At 33.6% G+C, this 23,522-nt stretch overlaps 1 protein-coding gene across 1 annotated transcript in view; it reads left to right on the plus strand.

The window, feature by feature from the left end:
- Positions 1-23,522, plus strand: part of LOC129227986 (acetylcholine receptor subunit alpha-like 1) — a 175,677-nt gene that overhangs the window by 37,983 nt on the left and 114,172 nt on the right. The window contains exons 2-3 of the mRNA XM_054862612.1: positions 6,853-6,892; positions 11,600-11,711. Coding sequence (XP_054718587.1) covers positions 6,853-6,892; positions 11,600-11,711 — 152 coding nt within the window. The remainder of the gene's footprint in view (positions 1-6,852; positions 6,893-11,599; positions 11,712-23,522) is intronic.

The raw sequence follows: 23,522 nt of genomic DNA on the forward strand, positions 1-23,522 counted from the left end.
CTTGGAATCAAGTTTTGCTTTTAGCAGATGCTTACAATAAATAGCAAGGAGAAAAGCTTAGAAATCTTTGCGTTGATAAGAAGGATGCACTGAACCTTGAAACCCCAACCTGATGAAAGGGTATTGTTTGCATGTGTGAATACAGAAGGTGGGCCCCTGCGCTCCGGGGTGCCGCTCTCAGGAGAGGGGAAAGGAAACGCAGGATTCTACGCCTTGGACCGTTTGACAACGAAAATTTAGTGTCAGAAAAATACGTGTAAAACGCTAGCGACGTGATCTTGCTACGGCGTGATAAGACGTGCAAAACCGCCGGTAAGCTAGAATGCTTATTTCAATCGCTACGTAAGATCTTCGTCAATGTTTAATCAAATTCCATGCTTTACGAATATTTTAAATTGTATCGTGCTGGTTAATGACAAAATATAGAAGCATGATCTTATTATTATTATTATTATTTTTTTTTTTGGCAAAAAGCTTTTTTGCTGTTTTTTACTACGCATTCCTTCAATGAATAGCTTTCGAAAAGGAAGGCGCAATTTCTAGGTTTTTTGGGGTGTTAGGCTGTTAATCAGAATGGCGCCAATTCGAATCCGTGCCAATAAATATCTCTTTAATATTTCTGTTTTTCCCGTCAGATGCTCACATGGGCAGGACTGTACTTGCCACAACCTGTTTTTTCACATGCACAATTATTGCTTTTTCACGAGTCACTACTCAGCCACTTTTAATGATGTTTATGTTTGCATTGAAAATATGTTCGACCAAAAGGTGAGCGATGATCAAATTATCACAACGTTGTATTTAATGAGGTTTTGTTACTGATGTCTTTAAATTACATGCCTTCTCTTCTGCGCTTGCTTTCTTTCGGTTCTTGTTCCTAATGTTCTTCCTTTGAAATTTTTAAAGAGCGAAATGCCTTATGAAATGATTCGAAGCACAGTGCGGAGTTCCGCACGGGTCGACTAGCCATTTCTAATTACCATAAGACGAAGTGTAGAAGTAATTCTTTCGAAAGATATAAGAAAGAAATAATCACAGGTGCAAGAAATATTTAACCCTTAAGAAGTACATCAAACTAAATTTACGCATTAGTTTTTAATAAGTAAAATTAAATGCATTTCTTCTGTCTAGAACATAATTAAATCATTGTAGAAGCTATGCAGTCAATAGTGGCGCTTGAGGAACTGCATTGTAATGCTGGCAGAACGACGAGCTCCTTATGCAGTCACTGTTTTGCACTCAAATCGCATCGTTAGTATGCATCCCATTAGCAGCGGGGAGCCTTTCTTGTGTCCGAAGAGACATACCTGAATCAGTAAGCTATTTGTACATACTACATCACCTGCCGCTTTTTTCACTAGATATTTTTAAAAAATCCTTATATATTATTTCTGTAGCCTGTTTTTGGTTTCTACGCGAGATCTTCCTCAATTCTTGATTGATTTCTTTCATTTACACCTTATTTTAAAGCTTATCGTGCAGGCTACTGACGAAAAATAGACCCACGGTCTAAAAAATTTTTTTTCTCCCAAAAAACCTGCTTTAAAGAACCAGAATGAAGTTTTCGGTTAAATTTATAACTTTGACTTGCACCATGACCAACAGAGCTGAATAGCTTGATCGGCAGAGCGTTCGACTGGTAACCAGGAGAATGTGTGTTCGGTCCCACGACCGGACAATCTGCATCAAAGAAATAGAGAAATATCACGTATTACATGAGCACTTTATAACAATGATTAAAAAATATGAAGGAATAATATAGATGAGATCAAAACGCTCTTTGATGTTATGAAAACTTGATGCAACATGTAGCTTCATTGTAAGGCCTTTTTTTTTTCAGCTTTGGCTGCGGTAAGAAAATTAAAGCATAGAGTAAGCAAAAATATAAGTATCAGGTTTAAGATTTCAGACTGCAATGAAATGGTTTTTTGTTCAGAAAAAAATGATAAATCGTATATTGAAATATAGGTTGTTCTAATGAGTTTTTGACTCTTTGTACAAATAAAAAAATTACTACCTCAATTTGAAGGGTAAACTACCTTTTTTTCTCCTTTTTGTAAAAAACAAACAGCCTATCACATTTTTAATACATTCGAAAAGCTACGCTTGAAAAAGAGCTTAATTCAAATTATTTTGTATTTTAACCGTGCTGTTAAATGATGAACACGTGCTGCCATCTAAGTCATAACGGTTCAAGCAGCCTGCGGGAACAAATTGTAAAAATTTTCAAAAATAAAACATTTCTCTTCAATATCTTATCTTATATATTATTCCCCTCTCATTTTAAAACTTATGAGGAAGGCTAACAACGAAAAATAGACTTACAGTCGAAAAATCAAGTTTTCGGAAACGCCCCTTGCTGTTGCAAAACATTCATGCAGCCTGAAGTTCTTATGCAGATTTTTTTTAAAGCAAATTTCTAATATAATTTTCCAATTTTTTACGTCGCTTTCGGCAGGAAAAAAAATAAAATTAACCTGTGTGTGTGTGTGTGTTTTCTTTTTCTTTTTTTTTCATAAAGCTTTAAAGCACTGGACTTAGTTGTTCGGTTAAATTGATAAGTTTTTTTCGGTAGAGCGTTCGGCTAGAAACTATCTGAACTTCGGGCAATCTCGGGCTGTCCGACATTATAGCAAATTTACATTAATATTACGCATTACATGTACTCATAACATACAACAGATAACACATGTAATAAAATAAATGCAGTGGGAATGCTACTTGGTGTTTCGACTTCTTTATGCAGGCTACAGTTATCATTCAGATAAGTTGACTGTTAATCGAGGGTGTTCTTCCTTAAAACATGAGCAGGCATTTAAGCCGTAACGGTTAAAGCAGCCTGCTATGGGAAATTGTTCAATATTCAAAAAAAAAAAAAAAAAAACACTTATTTTCAATCTATTTTATTACTTCTCTAGAATGTTTGTTTTGATCGCTACGTGAGATCTTCCTCATTCTTTAATCAAAATCAATGTTTTACGAATAATTTTAAATCGTATCATTCTGGCTAAAACATCGACGCATGGTTTTTTTTTTTTTTTTTTTTTTTCTTTCTTTCTTTCTTTTTTTTTTTTTTTTTTTTTGGCGAAAAGTTTTTTTGGTGTTTTTCATTACGCATTCCTTTAATGAATAGCATTCAAAAAGTAAGCCGCAATTGCTAGGTTTGTTGGAGTGTCGTGCTGTTAATCAGAATGGCGCCAGTTCGAATCTGAACCAATAAATATTTCTTAAATGTTTTTTTTTTTCCTTCAGATGCTCACGTGGGCAGGATTGTATTTACCACAACCTGTTTTTTCACATGTAAAATTACTGCTTTTCCACGAGTCACTCAGCCATACTTTTAATGATATTAATGTTTGCATTAAAAATACGTACAACCAAAAGGTGAGCGATGATCAAATTGTCACAACGTTGTATTTAACGAGGTTTTGTTCATGATGTCTTCAAATTACATGCCTTCATTTGTGCGTTTACTTTTTTCCTTTTACTTAAATTCGATTACTTTTTTCGGTTCTTTTTCATAATGTTCTTCTTTGAAATTTTTAAAGAGAGAAATGCCACGTTAGACGATTCAAAGCAGAGTGCGGAGTTCCGCACGGGTCGACTAGTACCAAAAAATACAATTTAACAACTACCGGTGTTATGTGTCCAAATTCTTGACCCTTTCCGGTGAGTCTCTCTTGCAATGTGCGAAGGAAATTAAAACAGCAAACGAAGCCAGCACGTTATAGGTTCAAGGACGATCGTTGTCTTTTAAATGGGGGTGTTCGAAAAGTCTTTGACACATTTTATAAATTCATAGAAAAGTAATCACGCACGCAATTGAGGCAGTGAAAAGCAAAGGGATGTAAGTGGACATTTTCAAGTTTTGAGTGAAACGCGTTCGAAGAAGGGATGTGTCGTTCGTTCATGAACGAACGGGTCAAAAAGAACGAGTTCTTAAAATGAACGAATCCGTTCATTTACGTAAAAAGTGAACGACCGTTATTTTGAACGCGGAGCAGTTTGGAACATTGTATTGATGCACTCATGATAAAATCGTTTTTTTTTTTCATACGCTTTTATTAGCTTCAAACTGTATGTTTGTGAGTAACTCTCCTTTGGACTAAGAGCTAGTGGCTTGTTACTGTTAGCACATTTCACCACTTTATAAGCGTTCGTGGCCGATCGGTCTAAGGCGCGGGTCTTCGCTGACGGCCACCTCCAGGAATCATTGTGCGTGCGTTCTAATCCCGTCTGCATCGAAATTAAATTTATATTCTTGCAACTCAATGTTCGCCAACTTCTTGTGATCGGATTCTTTTAAAATTTGCAATGCAACCTCAGACCCGATGACAATGCAATATTCTATAATCAAATTAATTTATTAACGATAAGTTATAAGTTTATTCTAATAATTACGCTTTTATTAGCTTAACTTGTATGTTTGTGGGTCCAACTTTCCTTTGGACAAATAACCAGTGGCTTATTAGAATTACTTACAACGTAAAAATCAGAGCTGCGGAGTGTAACAATGCTTGCACAAGAATTTACCAGAAAGCGTTCAAAATGTCTGATGCAAATAATACAAGAGAATACTAAGATACATTCCCTTATAAAAATCGAACACACGCACAAAGATTTCATTTGAGAGTTACAAGTGTTAGCAATAGTTAGTATCTAAATCTTATTTGGAAAAAAAAACAGCAATAAGGACTTTATATTTTTCAGAAATAAACAAAATGAATCAAAAAGTAAAAACTAAAATAATAGTTTAAAAAACTAAAAAAACACGCTTTAGTAGCAAAATGAACTAAAAAGTTAAAAATAATCTTTGGATGACAAGTATATAAAGTAATTGACGAAAAACTTAATTTTACTGTAATAGAAAAAAAGCGTGGGGGGGGGGGCTTCTTATCAGTTGTCTTAAATTTCTTCCACTTGTTATCCATGCAAAAATGTAACTAGGCAGCCCCACGCTTTTTTTTATTAAAGTGAAATTAAGTGTTTGGTCAGTTACTTAGATACTTGTCATCCAAAGATTCTTTTTACCTTTTTAGTTCATTTTGCTACTAAAGCGTGTTTTTTTAGTTTTTTAAAATATTATTTAAATTACATTCATCTTCAAATTTTTAACTCACAATCAATCTCAATTTCGAACCTTTTCACTTTCTGCTTTCTTCATTACTTTTCTTCAACCGTTGCAGCTCATTAGCAATTTTACAGTGTGTCCATTAAAAGTAATGTTTTGTGTAACTTTTTTGGGCTAATAACAAAATATTTGGACTTTCCACTTCCTCTCTTTGTCCCACGCACCTTTTAAAATCCTTCTAACGCTTTCTGTCGCTAAAGCTATTTCTCAAAATACCTATTATCACTTTTCTGGCAATCCTTTTGTCTTCTATAACATCCCTATCAACCGCGATCATTGATTTGGTTTCATTTTTAACTTGGTTGACCACCTCCAAGTCGCTTAATCAACATTCAATATCCAGAGAATTTTAATAAAGATCATTATGGTTCAATTTTTTTACTTTCTTCTATATCTAATATATAGAAGAAAGTATTGGATTCGTGCAAATTTTCGAATTTCGAATTTTGACGGATTCGAAAGTTTTGAGGTGTGCTGAGTCCATTTCGACCATTTTTGGAAAATGTCTGTCTGTCTGTGTGTGTGTGTGTATGTGTGTGTGTATGTATGTATGTGTGTGTGTATGTATGTGTGTCACGTCTGTGTGTGACCAGTTTTTTGTGGCCACTCTACAGCAAAAACTACCGCATGAAATCGAACGAAATTTGGTACACATATGTGCCCGTATGTGAACTTGTGCCCATTAGTTTTTGGCGCGAATTCCTCCAAGGGGGGTGGAGCAATGGGACGTTTTTCGAGTTACGCGTGCTTGCTATTCCTCAGGAAGTAAATGGCGGAATCAAACAAAATTTGGTCCATATGTTGGTATTAACAGGAACAGGTGCTGATTCAATTTTGGTGTCAATAACTCAAACGGGGGTTGAGCTATAGAACGTTTTTTGTCGTCAATTGTGACTGCTGTATCTCAAGAAATAATGAACGGAATGAAAGAAAAATTTATCCGCAAGTAGCCCTTAGTGGGTATAAGAACTGATTTTATTTTTGTGTCAACAGCTAAAAAGGGGGTAGCGCAATCACCCGTTCTTTTTTTCCATTTTGAGTGCCCTATCTCAAGAAGTAATGCTACGTTCTGGTTGAAATTTGGAATATATGGGAATCCATATGTAAACAGGCTTTGGTTCTATTTTGACGCCGATCGCTCCAAGAGGTGTTGATTTTTTTTTTGCGAATAAAAATATTTTTATTAATGCAACAATAAGAAAGATAAATTGTAATAGATTGTCGTCTGCGTATTTCTCGTGATTTTAATTGTATGGAAATGATAGGAAATATTATCCCAATGATTTAAAATTTTTAACTGTTGCCATCTTATGTTTGTTAACAAATAAAATATTTGTAATTCATTCAAGCAAGGCTTTTAAAATAACTTTCAATTTTCGCTCTTTGCTTTGCTTTTGCAATAATTCAGACATTGGGATAGTCGTCAAGTTTTTGCATGTGTCATTTTGTTTTTGTTGGGAACATTGCTTCCTCGTCAAGCATGGGGAGGGATCAGAAAAAAAAAAAAAAGAAAAATATAGAAGAAAGTTTCGTGATGGCCACAACATACTAGTTTTTAACTTGGTTGACCACCTCCAAGTCGCTTAATCAACATTCAATATCCAGAGAATTTTAATAAAGATCATTATGGTTTAATTTTTCCTCCTTAAAAAAAGGTGTTGCGTTTTTTTTTTTTTTTTTCCTGTTCTCATCGGTACTGCGGAATAATTTCTTATGTTTAGTTCAGCCTTTTTTTTTTTTTTTTTTTTGAATTAATTTATCAGATACTCCGATTGAGTTACCAATATATTTGTTGTTACGTTTTTTGCTATACATGATTGATCTGTTGGTAATACTGCATGAATATATGACAGGTGACGGCGGGGTGAGTGCGCCTAGAGTGCTTTTCCCCCTTGAGTTGGTAAGATATAGACATTGTATCAGATGGGAAACTATTGTCATTGGTTAAATGTGAAGTGGGTTTGGTCATGGATCAGTGGGTTTGGGGGGTTTGTAAAACGAGTGAAAAAGTTCCTTGCCATATCGACAATGAATTCCGTGAGATACCTTATATGGGAGTCATTATGAAGAGAATCGTTTGAAACGTACCATGTAGTTACGTCTCAAACGATTAGTATCATGACGTTAAATATCTTTCATGGTATTTTATTTTGAATTACTTGTAGCTTCATCATAGTATTTGTTTTAGCAGCATGTCCCCAAACAGGAATGCTGTAGACCATAGCTAGTCAGATGATGGTGGTATAAATGGCAAGTTTGTTTTTGATACTTAGTGAGTTTATCTTATTTAGAAAACCGCGTAAAGGTACCTATTTTAATTTTTGATGGTCTATACTTGAAGGTGAGCTTCCTGTCAAGGTATACTCCTAAGTATTTACCACATTTGGAATACTTGATTATTTCATTGTCGACAGTAAGTGGTTTTGGGGCATAGTTATTCGCTCCCTTTGGGAGCTAAACTAGTCTGAGTGGGCCATAAGCGAACTACTAACGATACACTTAATATATATACGCTTAGTTAATCTTCAAACTGGGAGCTAAAAATATTTTTCAGATCAGTGAGAAGTCTGCATTCATGCAATTTGAAGCAATTCAGGAAATTTTTTAACAATGATACTTGATTTTCTCAGAAAGTGGATAAAAACCATTGACATTCTGAAACGTTACAAGGAAATAGAAACGTTTCGGATTTTTTTACACTGTAAGCATAGTAAAACAAAATTCAAAGGACGCGGAAATCATTCAACGATCAAGTGAAAACACTAAGACAGTAAGGATTGCTCAAAAAAAAAAAAAAAAAGAAAGAAAGAATTCTGCCGTAATCTTTTTTATTAATAGTTTTCTCTTTCATATTAAAACTTTTTAAATACTCTGTACATCTAAGAACTGCAAAACTAGAAAAATCTCCATTAGAAATTTCTTTTGCGCTGATAATCCAGGAAACAATTGTAAAAAAAATTCAGATAACTTGTAATTCTATACCCTATCAACAAACAATAATTTCTGAAAGTGTTGTAATTATATTTCTTTCTCGTTGGAACAAACTACAGTAAGACGACATTTTGTTACGCTACATTCAATGATCCCTTTCGCTTAGTCTGACCTTATCAGAAATTTATTTTATAACTTTTTGGGTAACTTTTATTTCTGAAAATTCCAGCCACTTTTACCAGACTCGTGGGATTTTTATGAGATTTTAAAAGCGGCTATTTTTTATCTGGGTATTATTACGACCTATTTCTTCATCTTCTGGTAACTTCGATGTGGTTTCGGAGAATTGAGTTAAAATGAGCTCCATACCTTCTAAAATGAGAAGAAAATTGATTTATATATGTCTATTGATTTTTTGAAAATAAGGTTGGTGTCTCCTTTTCTACAGCTTATTTCTCGATTATACGAGCTGAATTAAGTTTTGTTTGAAGATAAAAGTAAAAGCTAATGTTTCTGAATTAAATTTAAAATTTCAAAATTTTGTTTGTGATTTAAAGGGAGTCAGTACCCCCTACACCGTCAATGTTAATTTGCACAGGTTTATGTACCTTTTTCTGACAATCTATTAAAGATACAGTTATGAAATCTTTTCTGTACCTTAAGTAGACTCTTTTCTCTATACTGAAGTAAAATTTTCCGGAAAAAAAAAAGCTTAGTTGTTTTTAAAAAAAATTCTAATGTCACTGTATTTTTTTTTTTTTTTCAAAAAATGCCATTTTGCAACACTAAGTCAGCTCTATAAAAAATATTTTTCGAATATGAGATAAATTTTACTTCAGTATATGCAGTCAGATGTATGGAATAGGTAGTAAAAATTTCAAAGCCTAACAAAATTTAGTTTCTAACAAAAATGAACATTTATTTTCAAAAGTACCGTTTCGAGATATTGCAATTTAAAGGAGAAAATCATACCTCATCAAAAAGGGTTTACATTTTTTTAAGCTTTTTTTTAACTTACTTCTAATATGAGCATGATCAAGAATTTTGTATCATTAAAAAGGTATTGAAATAGAGTTTCAAAATATATAAAAAGCAAAAAATCGAATTTTTGAAAGTATTTAGGGGACTGACTCCCCTTAAAGAAAACCAATTTTTTCTAACTTTGAAGCATTTCAAAGTGTATTTTACTTACACAGCATATTCTAGCAAAAATTTTCTAAATTCTTTAGCAAAAATCATATATATTATTTAGCAAAAATCTTCTAATTAAGTTAAACTTTATTTCAGGCCCTAGTTTTTCAAAATAATCTCTATGTAAAAAAAAAACACGAAGTTTGTGTAGGCCGCTTCATGTTCAGATGAAAAGATCCCCAAGTACAAAATTTTGGTCATAGGTAGGCTTTCTAGCCGTCCCGATTTTCAGACAGAATCCCGGTGTCCCGGCCGGTTTAATCATGTCGCGGTAAAAGAAAAATTTAACTACAGGTGACCAAAAAAAGTCTAGGACAATTACTTTGTCAGTTATAACCGTGACTTAAAAAAATAATATCGGATTCGCTTGTGGGGGGTTTTACAACAAGATTAAAAAGAAACGAGCTGATGTGTGATTCACATGACTTCATTTTACTCCAATTTAATGTCATTTCCCCATTATTGACAAATCTGGTTTTAATGTGGTCAAATTAAAACCAGATTTTTTTTAAAAAATCGCCAAATTTGTCGCCAAGTTGGTGACAAAACTTGGTAACCAAAATACTGACGATATATCGCCAAGTGTCCGCCAAGTTATAACACCACTTGAGTTTACATCAAAATTAACAATGATTTCCCCCCAAAAAGGGGCAAAAGACCCCTTTAGAAACACCCGAATGCCACCAAAAGGGAAGGTGCACAACTAGACTCCACTAAGGGTCTACGTACCAAATTTCAACTTTCTAGGACATACCGTTCTTGAGTTATGCAACATACATACATACATACGTAAATACAGACTCACCAGAAAACTCGTTGTAATAAACTCGGGAAAAGTCAAAATGGATGGTTCGCTTGTCAATAAGTTCTTAGGCACTTATTCAATTGTGGGCGAGTTGAAAAAAAACTAGACATTCATTCGGGGGTGAGTAAAATGGAAATTAAGGTCGATTTTTCCGTTCTGAAAAAGTCCTTGCCAATCAAAAGTAAATATAAATATTATTCAATTTTTCATTCTTCATTCAAAGTGTTTCTTCTTTCTAAAACAACTTGTAAATATTGACATGTAAGAATCAAAATTTTTAAATTTGTCTGCTTGTGTCATTTCTTATTACCCTTGTTTTAGGTTCATCATTAGTAACCATTTATTCATAGTATTGATAATGAACTGTCCTGTAAAATACTCTAAAAGCCAGCCCCTCTAAAAGATTACCCTCTTAAATACTCGCAACGCTATGGGAGGATGCAATTCGGTGTCCTGGTTGAAAATTTCGGAAATTTGTCAAGCCATAAACATAGACAGGGAACGTTAGCCCAAAGCGGCTACGTTAAATTTTATAGTAGAAAAAAAAGGCTCATATTTAAATTATATGTATTATTAACATTCATAATTTTTTCTAGCAATAGTTGTTTATATTAAAAAAGAAATCACGTAAATTATTACTTTGAATACAAAAGTCAACAAAAAACGAACCCTCCTAAAAGTTTTCTTTGCGTCCAAACGGGAAAAGCGAGTGGTCAAATTAATGAAATCATTCAGTCAAAAAATTTTTACTTGGTCGGTAACGTATCTCATAGTAATGAACGATGCTTTTCAATTCGTTGAGCTCATACTCAGTTGTAGGAAGCTCAGTTTTACTGCAGTTGCTTCAGGCTCAGTTATCATCAGACCTGTATTGTTTGAAGCAGAAGTATTAGGATCTGGTTTTCCGTTAGACTTAGTGACATGTAAACAGAATCGCAAGGAGCTTGAGGTGATTTTCTTTTTCATTTACTGATATCTTATTTTACATACTAAACTGGTAAACATTTAGCTAATTTGCACAAATAAAGGCCTACCGGCTTTGCTTTAGGACATGATTTCATTACTTCATCCACCTATAACCTTAAATCTAAGTCGTAAAATGCATAGCTGCTATATGATTAATGTTATTAAATGTCACAAAATAAAAACGTAAAACCAACAAGTATATAGTCTGAACTATTATGGTCATCAGAATTAAAGAGGGTCAAAAAAAAATGTTATGAAACCCGGAAAAAAAATTGTTTGCGTCTTACCCTAAAAACGCGTACACTAGGGAATTGGGATAAATGCCTGTAACTAGTGGATACATGAAGTCCATCAGATTTTCCAAATTTTGAGTTAAGTCACTTTGTTCAAGGCATCACTGGATACGCGTCTTATCAGATAAGACGCGTATCGATTGAAACCTTGCTTTGTTGCAGGGTCACAGTATATCTAATAACGGTATAGCGATCTTTAAAAGCGTTTTTTTTTTTCGGAAACTGTATGGTATATCAAACTATATTTTTTAAAGTCGGACTTTTTTCTTTTACCTTTTTCTTAGGAATGGTCTGACCACAAACTCAAATGGGATCCGGACGAATATGGCGGTGTGCGTCAACTGTACGTTCCAGCTGAGCAAATATGGCTGCCGGATATTGTTCTTTACAACAAGTGAGTGAACCTTTTTAAAGTCTCAACATACTATAAGTAAAGGCTACGGGGAATGGGAGTTGCCATACATTAACTTACTGTATTTTGTCTGGGATTCCAGGCAACGTGTAACGCTTCCGCAAATAAAGTAAAGTGTTGTTAAATCTCCAGGTTTAGATTCTAACAGATGTTAACCGTGCCGTTTACACGATCGTGGTACTGTCTGACCACGGAATGTATGGAAAGGTTAACATCCGGTTGGCATCCACCAGCAGTTTGGGCACGCCATTCAATCAGGAACCGGCACCCAGCAGTGGTTTACTTAAATACCAGAGCGAGCGGAGCAGCTCATCAGTCACACCGAACTCTTCCACTGATGATGTCAGCCGCAGAGCTTGTTGAAACGTTTGGCTTTTCTTTTTCCTTTAGACCACGGCCAATAAGCCCGGAAATCTTATTTCTTCATTTAAAAAAAAAGCTAGTTAAAGAGAATCGCTTTCTCGGGTTCCAAACTACTTGTACTATCTTGCACAGCAGTAGGCGATAATCGGCATCTGAGCGTTGGAAAACGGCAGTTCTGTACGTTTGAGAAGTTGCTTTCAAGTTCATGGTCTCTAGTACTATTACATTTTGTTCTGTAGCATCGGGCTTGAATTGAGTTGAGCCTCAGAATTTTCGTTGTTCCAATTAATGGAAAAAATTGGAACAAGCATTAGTTGATGCAGAAAAAAAATCTCTTTTAAACGATATAGAATGTTAAGGCGGTGTACGAAATATTTTACCGTATTACCGCGCATTATTCAGCATGCCAAAAAAACGCAAGGTTGACCAGTATGCCGGAAAGTTCGAATTTTCCGGCACCACGGATAATTTGAGATCTATTTTGCAACAAAACAAAAATCCCCATTCAGTTCCAATGAGGGAGCAAATTACAGTAAGGAAAAAAATTAATAAATCCCGAAAGTAACCTTCTTTCAAAAAAAGATGTGTATTGCATACAATATGTGCTTGTTATTTATGGTAGGTCATTATTAATGGATTTAACTCAGGGTTCGTATGGGTCATGGAAATCCTGGAAAGTCATGGAAAAAAAATAAGCGAATTTCAGACCTGGAAAAGTCATGGAAAATTAAAATTTTCATTGAAAGTCATGGAAATTTATTTCAAGTCATGGAAAAATGTCCTGGACAAAGAGAAAGTAACAGTAACTAAAGGAACATTAGAAATCTTGAGTGATGTAACAGTATAGCACATAAAAGCTATTAAAAGTGGAAAATTGAACGATCCCAAAGTCGAATCTGAATTTTGAAATCTCATTGCATCCACTTCTGTCGCAGCCGCTTGCCTTTTTTTTGCGATGTGATTTTACTGCTTGGACATCACTTATTTTGAATTTACTGTTATTTTCGACACTTCTTATGTTTCATATTCTGTAGTAGCGAAATTTCACGTTCTTAGTTTTGCCACGCCCACTCGAAAAGAAGAAAAGCAATTCAATTGCATCTGAGTTCGATTTCATCACTTGTAACAACTTTATAATTAAAATTATCCGAGGTTATCTTAATTTGTTGAAGGTTTTAGAAAATAAAGATCTTTAGTCAGGCGATAGAATGCAGAAAAAGAGAAATTCTAATACTTTAAAACAGTAGTGCCCAACATACGGCCCACAAAACTAATCCATGCGACCCACTGCTTACTGCTAGGTTCAATGTCAGGAATCAAACATGTTCTGAAATTTCTGCACCTAATTAGTTTATATGCATTTGAAAAAGTGGAAATAAGTAAACAAAACAAGTATACTTTTGAATCAGAAGATTGATTCATTACTAAATGATTTTTTCAAAAAAGATCTGATTTAGAAACATAAAAAACTAAACTATGTGGCTTTACTTTAAAGAATCAAAATACTGTCAAGTAACGTGGATGATTAAATCCACTGTTGACATAAAAGGCAACTTTTGAAGTAAATTTATTGAAACTTAGTGATGACTCAGTCAACCTTTGTCCCATTCAATATCATTCTGCCTGTTTATAAATAAAATATAAGACATTTAAACATCATCACATTCGTTTCACTGCATTTTTATTTTACTTAAATTTATATGATGAAGACAAATAAGAATATTTTGTAGTAAGTTACCGCCCTAAAGCCAGGGCTAAGGCAGAAATACTTAAAATACACCGCCAGCTCAGTTATTCCATCCGAGGACTGCAGTTTCGTGCTTTTTAGCACTCTGCATTAGCTACCAGTTTGTTTGGCTCTCTTGGCTCCCTTAAGAGATTTTTCGCCTCCAGCTCATGTGATTCCTATTCTGGGCTGATGAGTGCTAAAAAGCACGAAACTGCAGTCCTCGGATGGAATAACTGAGCTGGCGGTGTATTTTAAGCAAATAAGAATAGTTTAGTTTTTTAAGTGTACACTTATTATTTTTCCCATTACGAGTAAGTGCTTCAATGAGGCTGTGGCATTCATGTAGACATTTTAATAATGTTCATTTCAAAAAATTATCAAGTTTGAGATTCAATAGTTCTATTCTCTTCGAGTAACAAGGTCATGAAATTTTTCATTGAAGTCATGAAAAAGTCTTGGAAAAGTCATGGAATTTTTCTATCCAAATAGAGTATGAACCCTGTTAACTATTCTGACAATAAAGTAATTCAGAAACAAATCATCGTTACTGCGATTTGTTTAGAATCTTTTAAATAAATTATTTTCGGTTCCTTTTAGAGAAATAAGTTTAATTTTTATTTATTGAATAGCTATGGTAAATTCTTTAGCGCTGATTAAGGGGCGGTAACTTACTGCTTAAATGCTTGCTTACTTAGTTTTAATTTAGTTTTTATAAAATTATTCGTTAATAAACAATATTTTTCTTGTTAAGAAAACAAATGACATTGTTAGTAAATATTTTTACAAAAATAAGCGGTTTTTAACTAAACTGTCATTTTTATGCTGAACATTTATTTTTTTATAGTATTATTTTTTTTCATAACCTCGACTTTTCCTGCATGCCGGAAAGGACCAGGCAAGTGTTACTGAAAATCTGGTGGTCCCCGAATTTTGCAGCATGCCGGATAATGCGGTGTGATACGGTATTTCTTTAATGGGCAATTTGTGTGAAATTTTTGCTTAAAATTTATTTACCAAAAAAAAAAAACTAATTCGAAATTTAAAATAAAAAATCCCAAGCCTGGAAGTAATTTTGTGTAAAATTTTAAGCTTGTATCTAGTATGGGATCTCTTGGACGCATGCCCGACACAGATATCCTTTCTCTATTTCTTTGACGTTATTTTTTTTAAATAATACATAGAGATCAAGAATTATTTTTGAAAATTCGTCCTGAGGTATATGTGAAGCACTTTCGAACGAAGCACCTGCGACGGATGTGAACAGTTCTCATATCCTCATCCTATCCCAGCTTTTGACTAATCACAGACCTGCTTAACGATAAATTTTAAGACGGATTGTGAACTTTGCACTGTAAAAGCAATTCAGAAACGTTCCTGGAAAATAATAGACGGCTAATGTGCCCAATTTCAGCCAGTGACATATCTTGCAAAAACCAGGAACGTTTTCTGCTAAAACACAGTAACCTTCCTGAAATTATCCTTAAAACTCAGAAATCTCGTTTCTAGCCAGTCTTGTCTCTTGAACTTCTGATTAAACTTAAATAGATATAATAGACTGACCTTCCTGATTTAAGCTTCAAAGGCTGTATTGCAAATTTGGTCATTACTAGGACAGGATTGTGAGAGCCAAGAATTTTACTTGACTGCAATTTCTTGCAAAGCTGCTATGTCCACAGACATATTCGCTCTCTGTGAAGGCTTAATTAGTCTGAACGGGCCATAATGGGACTGAAGCCGATACACTTAATAAACACGCTCAGTGAATCTTTAAACTGATAAGTAACAATATTTTCCACAACAATGAAAAGTCTGCATTCGTGAAACTTGTAGCAATTTAGAAAACTTTTTGACAAACACACTTAATTTTTCCTTGAAGTGGATAAAAACCATTGAAATCCAGAAACGTTGCACAAAAATACTCAGTAACGATTCGGAATTTCATTACAGTGTGATTTAAATGCAGTTTTGTTTTGGAATCTGTAAAGAAAGTTTTCAGACACGAAATCACTCGTTGCAAGATTCGAGTAATATTGCACAAGAGCGCGAAATTTGAATCCAACTGCTGAGTAACTTACATTGATTGCATCATCTCCCTCCCTCCCCCTCTCCCTCTCACCGTGAAAAATTCGAAATGATGGGTCTACTGCCACATATAATATTTTGATCTGAAAATCATTTCAAGAAAGGAAATGCCGCATTTTAGGCAAATTTTCAAAATCATATACTATTTTGCTCTAGAAAATCGCCCGTCATGGTATAAAGGATGAAAATTGCTTCTACATTTGAATTAAGTCACTGCCTGCTTGGTGATATTTTGATAGTTGAAATTGCAACCCTAACTCCAGTGGATTAACCCTAAACTCCAGTAGGTAGCTTTTATTATTGATCGTTTTTTCGTTTCTTCATTCCCTTTAAATCAGTCTTACCAGTAAAACAGTTAAGTTACCGGATCAAGTTCAATGTCACAATAAAGCCTTTCCCTGCATGTTAAACATTACCAAAACATATTAACAAATTATCATGCCGTTGAGCGAGTTTGATTGTTGAAACTCGCGGGTTACTCGATCATTGGCTATCATTTATATGAGGATACTAGAAAATCCCCCGTCAAATTATGACGGTAGAAAATTGCTTCTACATTTGAAGGAAGCAATCGCCTACTTGATGATATTTTGATAGTTGAAATTTTAACCCTAAAGCCAGTGGAATAACCCTAAACTCCAGTAGATAGCTTTCATTGTTGACCACTTTTACGTTTCTTTATTCTCCTAAAATGACAGTCTTACCAGTAAAATAGTTAAGTTAGCGGATCGAGTTAAGCCTTGTCACAATCAAGCCTTTCCCTGCATGCGTGTTAAACATTACTAAAACATATTATCAAATTATCATGCCATGGAGCGAGTTTCATTGTTAAAACTCGCGGGTTACTCAGTCATTGGCTATTATTTATATGAGGATTGCATTCTTTAAAGAGACAAAATTGAATGTAAAATGTAATATTTCAGTATTTAAAACTAATCTTAAACGTGAAAAAAGCGGAATCCCACATTAACTTTATATAAAAGTTTTTAACCCAGACAAAATTGGTTGAAAATAGGTGATATTGTGACTACGTGCTTGTTTTTCGGGTTGCAAGGAACACATTTTTCCATGCGCTTGAAGAAATAAGCTTCTGGTTGAAAAAATCTTTTTCCGGCTGCTATTTAACGTTGTGCAATTTCCATTACCCTGGATTAATTGTATGAAAGGAATTGATACTCATGCATTTTTAACCTTTATGACAACGTAATTTCAACGTTTAAAAATAGCATAAACAATGAGAGATTAGCGTCAAAAAGACGTTTGATAGTAACGTCATTTCAACGGTTTGTTACAAAGTTTTTTCAACGTTGAAAAAAAGGGTTGGAAAATAGCATAAACTACGTGACATTAGCTTCAAAAACACGTTTGATAGTAACGCCTTTTCAACGGTTTGCTGCAACGTTTTTTCAACGTTGAAAAAACATGGTTGGGAAATAGAATTAACAGTGACACATATCGCGTTAAAACATGTTTGATATCGACGATGTCTCAACGAAATTCGCCAAGTCTCAATTGCAGATGCATACCACTTCGGTAGACTCATGATCGTAACGAATCAGCATTGGTTAGGCCTGTTGAATAAGCGCAGTTGCATGCAAGAATTAATTATTACAGGACACTGGTCCACCTTTCCTTAGCACTAAGAGTTGGATTTATATTGGCAGTGACAAATGAGAGTCCTTCAGTGCATATCAACACGTTGCATCATAAATAATACTGGGAACTAAGAGAAGAAATACAGTGAAATCTGTGTAAGTTGACCACTTGTCGTGCACTACTTTAGTGGTCAACTTAAACATGTGGTCAACTTATAGAGGTTGAATTATATGATAAGATCTAATTCTGTGCCTGAAAATAGCGATCAACTTAGACAGGTGTTCAACTTACAAGGGTGGTCAACTTTACAGGTTTTACTGTACGATAATCCACTATAATATTAAAATCTGTTCGCGTCCGTCCGTCTGTCTGTCTGTCTGTCTGAAGATCGATCTCCTCGAGAACCGCTGCGAATCTAGAGTCGAACGAGATACCGATCAATTCGAAATTTTCCAAAGAAAACAATAGAACCAATCTCGTAATTGTACGACTTTAATTAGCGGAGATATTAATTAAAACGTTAATTAACATAACGTTATTCAGGAATTTTTATTTCTTTCCTGTTGCCATTTTGCGTATGAGCAAATAAAATTCTAATAATTGTTTTAAAAGAGATTTTTTTGGCTGCTGTCCGAATCTTAAAACAACGTTTCCATCTAGAATTTCATTTCAAATTAGTTTAAAATTGGTTGCTTTATTCGGATATAGCCTTTATTTTATCGTCTGTCCTTTTTTTATTTTTTTACACTCGACGTTCTTAACTCCTTTCAGCATAGGAAAGTTGTTTCTTTAGATATGTTTATTGATTGTAGTGTAAGTTTATCGTTCACCGGTCTCATATTTTGATACATTTAGGATGTGCGACTAATTATGTTTATTTTGTTGAACTTTTTCCCGTTACATGGGTGAGTTTTCGAATTGCAATAACTTTCTTTTTCTTTCCTGTTTCTATTTTTGAAATACAGTTTGTATTGTTAAAAGAACATGTTAAATTAAGATTGTTTGGATTTCTTTAAGTGAAACAGAGTTGAACAAAAAAATTGTTTTTAAGCATTTTAACTAAAGCTAGCTTGGAATCTGATGACTTGGTATTAAATTAATGCTTATTGGTATTTATTTAGTCTTGGTGCTTTAGTTTCACATAATCAATCAAAATGCGTGTGTCATTTTATGTAAAAAGATGATCGTAATTGTACATAAATATTTCAGATATAGTCTATCAGATTTAATTCAGTTTAAAGAGAACAGAGATTACAGTTGATAATGCATATATTTTCATCTTTTGTGCTAATTGAAAATACTCATAACTTGTATCATTGATTACTATGATTAACGTTAAAGAGAATTTTGTCAAAAATATGCTCTACTGGTGTTTTACAAACCTTGCATTAAGCGTATTTATTTACTCCTTAGCGCTTTAGAAACTGATGTCAGAGTAATACAAAAACATCAATTGGACATCTCTTTCATTTTTTAAGTAGCCCGTGCAACGCTGGGCACGCAGGCTAGTGTGGAATAATTTTCATTCATATTCAGGCCCGACGAGAGGCGATTTCAGCTTAGTCGGAAACTAGGGGTCTAGCCTCGGGGGGCCCGCCGACATTGACGCAAAAAAAGAAAGAAAAGGACAGAAAGAGAGAAAAGAAGAAAAGAAAGAAAAGGAAGAAAGAAAAAAGGAAAGAAGAAAAAAAAAAGAAAGTTAAGAAAGAAAAAAAGGGGAACAAAACTCCGAATAAGCGGAAGAGTAAAGATAAAGTAAAAATTACTCTCTTGGGATTTATATTTATACTCACTTATAATAAAGTTCATTATGATTAAGGGGGTCCGGGACACAAAAATCCTCAAATTTTGCAATTTTTTTTTATAATTTGAAAAATTGCTTCGTTTTTTTCTGCTTAAGAGGACGTTTGAATCTTGTTTCTACCTTAAATAGAACGAAAGTTATAGTTATTTTTGTTGCATGCATCTAACGAATGTGTACATAACTTTAAAACTTTAAACGCGTTTTTCTCCATGATGCAATTTTTCCCGATTTCTTGCATTCAAACTCTTATAAGTCAGGAACCGATAGAGATAAAGTAATGAAACTTGGAGCATATCTTTTTCAAGCAATTTACTTTAATTTTTATTCGGCGAATTTGAAAAAAACGTTTACTGCAAAAATTATGATTTTTTTAAAAAAAAGTATCTTTGAATTTTTCGAAATTTTTCTTCAAGTATTTTTTATTTTTTATTGAATCAATATTTTTAAAATCGCCGAATAAAAATTAAAGCTTAGATATCTGTGCATACTTTTTTGAAAAAAAATTGAAAATTGACCGACAATATTTTGAGTTATAGCAATTTAAAGCAACCCTATTTTTTTGAAAAAAACTAATTAAATTTAAATAAAAAAATAATTTTTTTTCATATTTATGTTATGATTTTGCTTATTAAATAAATGATGAATCAGTTCAAAAAATTTCAAAACTCTAAAGTACATAATAAAAAAATTTTCAAAATGTGTCCCGGACCCCCTTAAAGTGAAAAACAACGTAAATAAAGCACAAATATTGGAGAAGATATATGCTGTATCTTCTCCAATATTTGTTAACCGATTCGCTTCTGTGTTCTTAACATACGTATCAAAATTTAAGTCATAATTTTAGCCACCACTCTGGGAAGCTTTACGTGACAAGCTAGAAACCGAACCATGCAAGAGCGATTTAATTATGTATATGTATATATAGAAGATGTATCTCAAAGCAGACTAGTGGCTACAACAGGGTGATGGACCAATAAAGAGCTCTAAGCGGGTGCGTTAACTTTGATACTACAGAGTGTTCCAAAAGTGACTGATATGTTTGAGAAATCAATAAAGACTAAACGGGCAGCGATAGAAATATACCCTCTGTTGCACTATGCTTGAGACCACATTACGTTTTCAGACAGAAAAAATACAATTGACGTGTGACTATTCATTGACAGATTGATTATTCCTGTATATTCAAAGGGTACTCAAAAGGTATTTTTAAAACTGATCAAATACAAGTTTTTTTTCCTCCTCTCTTCTTTATTTATTTATTTATTTATTTTTCTGAAAACAAAGTACTAAACACCTTTAAAATGAGACTATTCATTGACAATTTGATAATTCTAGTAAATCCAAAGGAAATTTTACAATCGAGTTAAGTCATCCGCAACCAAAAAAGAGGTGTTTTTAAAACTAACTGATCAATTACAAGTCTTCCCCCCCCCCTTTTTTATTTTTTTTGAAAATTACGAACTGCCTTTGAAATGTGACTATTCATTTACAGTTTAACTATTCCGGTAAATCCAAAAGCGATTTTAAAATCGAGGTAAGTCTTCCGTAGTCCAAGAGGTGTTCTTAAAACTGATCAAATACAAGTTTTCCCCCCTGTCTCTCTCTCTCTCTCTCTCTCTCTCTCTTTCTTTCTCCTTTTTTCTTTTTTTACTTTTTAGAAAACTACTAACCACCTTCCAAATGTGACTCTTCATTGACAGTTTGATTCTTCCAGTGAATCCAAAGGGTATTTTACAGTCGATGCAAGTCCTCCGTAGCCAAAAAAATAAAACAGTTTTAATTAAAAGCTCAACGGTCAAACTGAAGCACGGATTTTAAAATAGTTACACCTAAGTAATATAGTTCAAACTTTTTACACAAAACTATACGTAGAATTTATTCCAATTCATTTTTTTCGTTGCTGAAAAAGTCTCCGAAAAGAATTCGGATGTTGCTTTATTTGTTTCTTATTCTTGAGTTCGCTTCGAATCTTAAAACGATTAGTTCTGCTGTCGTGAGCTTTAAATTTCTCGCGTTTCTTCATTTTCTCTTTTATAGCGTTTTACGTAGACGCAGCAAAGCGGCAGAAGTTTCTTAATTGAGTGCTAACATTTATTTTTGTCTTACTTTTATTTTTCTGCTTGCAAGGAGAACAAAAATTTTCATGTCTCCTTACGTCTGAGAGTTTTACTGGAGAATTTTGATTGAACCTTGCATGACTTGTCGCAATGTTTGAAAATTCAAGTGTTACAATAGAAATCGGGAAATATGTGCAATTTCTAGGGAGAACTGTACACTGCTTGCATTTTAAAATAAAATCTGTCAAGTTGTTTTTTGAGCAATCACGAATTGCTTATTAAGGTCACTTGACAGAGGTTAACGTTGCTCTGATTTTACAGATTACCATGACGAGGAGAATAATATAATAATACTAGCGGTACCCACACGGCTTTGCTCGTAGTATAAAACTAAAAGGTCATTCGGTTCGCGTGTATATTTACAAACAATGGACTGTAAATTTTTTCGCCAACTTGTTATGTTCATTTGCTCGCCCAAGTTACGGTAATTTACTCTCCCACGTTACGGTAATTTGCTCGTACATGTTATGGTAATTTACTCGTCCATGTTGTGATAATTTGCTCAATAAAATGTTCTTAAAATTGGAATAGAAAAAGAACGAAATCGAATTTTCGAAAAATCACTTCGAGAGACACACCTCCATGCTACAAACTTTTTTTTTTTTTTTTTTTGCCAAATTTCATAAAATTCTATTGATCATCGATCTAGGCGCTATGCGCGTAACAGACATCCAGACAGAGATCCAGACATTCGGCTTTATTATTAGTAAAGATAATTTAATTCTAATATTTATTAAGAGGAAGCATTTTCGTCGCCATGGTTAAAAAATCGTTTGCGTTCATTCAAGGCTTAAGTTAAGCAGATTTTACTTTTGAAAAAGGGAGGGGGGATTACGTTTTTTCAGGAAAAACATCAATGTAGATGAACTTAAAAAGGAAAACTTCATCTTCGCACAAAATTTCCAGATAACTAATATCTATCGTTCAAGATTGATTAGAAATACAAATACCAGAAAGGTATACAATGTAAATTTAATCTTTATGATAAGTAAACAAGTAAATGGGTGCATATTGCCATAATAAACAGATTTTTGTTACCACATCCAAATGACTATTTCTTTTTATATGGACATGCCTACATGTATTACCTAGTCTAGAAAAGCAGCAGTCATAATTTGACGGTGCTAATTTCTTTTCCATTTCCATTTGTAGAAACCAGAAACTCAACGAGTAATGTCCAATCGCAATCCGCAATTGCAAAAAGCAAAATTTGAACTCAAGACGTGAAAATGGCAATAATGCCATTTTCTATTCTTGGTTTCGTTTTTTGGATGCTTCTTGCAGTGTTTGAAAATCTAGTTTCGTACAAAAAATCTAGGGTATATACAGTGGCTCCCAAAAGTCTTCGTACACCTACGACTTTCAACGAAATAGGCCCCAATCCATTGGTTAGATTTAATATTTCGGAATAGGTATTTTATTATAAAATCTATGATCAATTTTTAACAAAACTACATGAAAAGTTTTTAAAAAATATTAAAACTTAATTTTTTAAAAATCAAAAACCAAAAAGTGCCGGAAATTTTATGTCACAAAAGTCTTCGTACAGTTTATAAAATGTCTATATATTATTGAATAATCTAACTTTTGATTAAGTTATTAATTAGTAGAATATCATACAGTATTCATAACACCTTTTAAACGTCTGGGAACAGATTTCATTCTTTTTCTTTCTTTTTTTTGCGTAATTTCTGAGTAAGTGTTCTACCACACTTCGAGTCTCACTGTTTCTAACTCTATTTTTGTCTTAAAGCCCTATTTTCGTAATCTAGCCTCCAGATATCTCTAAATACGTTACATTAAGTTAAAATCTGGAGATTAAGAGAGTATTTTCTAAACTTAAGGACAATTTTCGAGGCACTAGACGCAAACATTGAAAACCGTGTGCTTCTTATCGTTATCTTGATAAAAAACGAAGTTGTTTCCAATAACCAAATTTTTGGCTAAGAGTTCAAAATTGGTTTTTAAAATATTTAAAGAAACAATATGATTCATTATTTCATCAAAAAATTACAAACTACCAAGTCCTGATGCGTATATGCACCCTCACCCAAGAACACCTTCACCGTCCTAATAAACTGATCCAAATTAGTTCTTAAGAT

The sequence above is a fragment of the Uloborus diversus genome, chromosome 8 (genome assembly GCF_026930045.1).
Source record: "Uloborus diversus isolate 005 chromosome 8, Udiv.v.3.1, whole genome shotgun sequence".
Taxonomy (NCBI): domain Eukaryota; kingdom Metazoa; phylum Arthropoda; class Arachnida; order Araneae; family Uloboridae; genus Uloborus; species Uloborus diversus.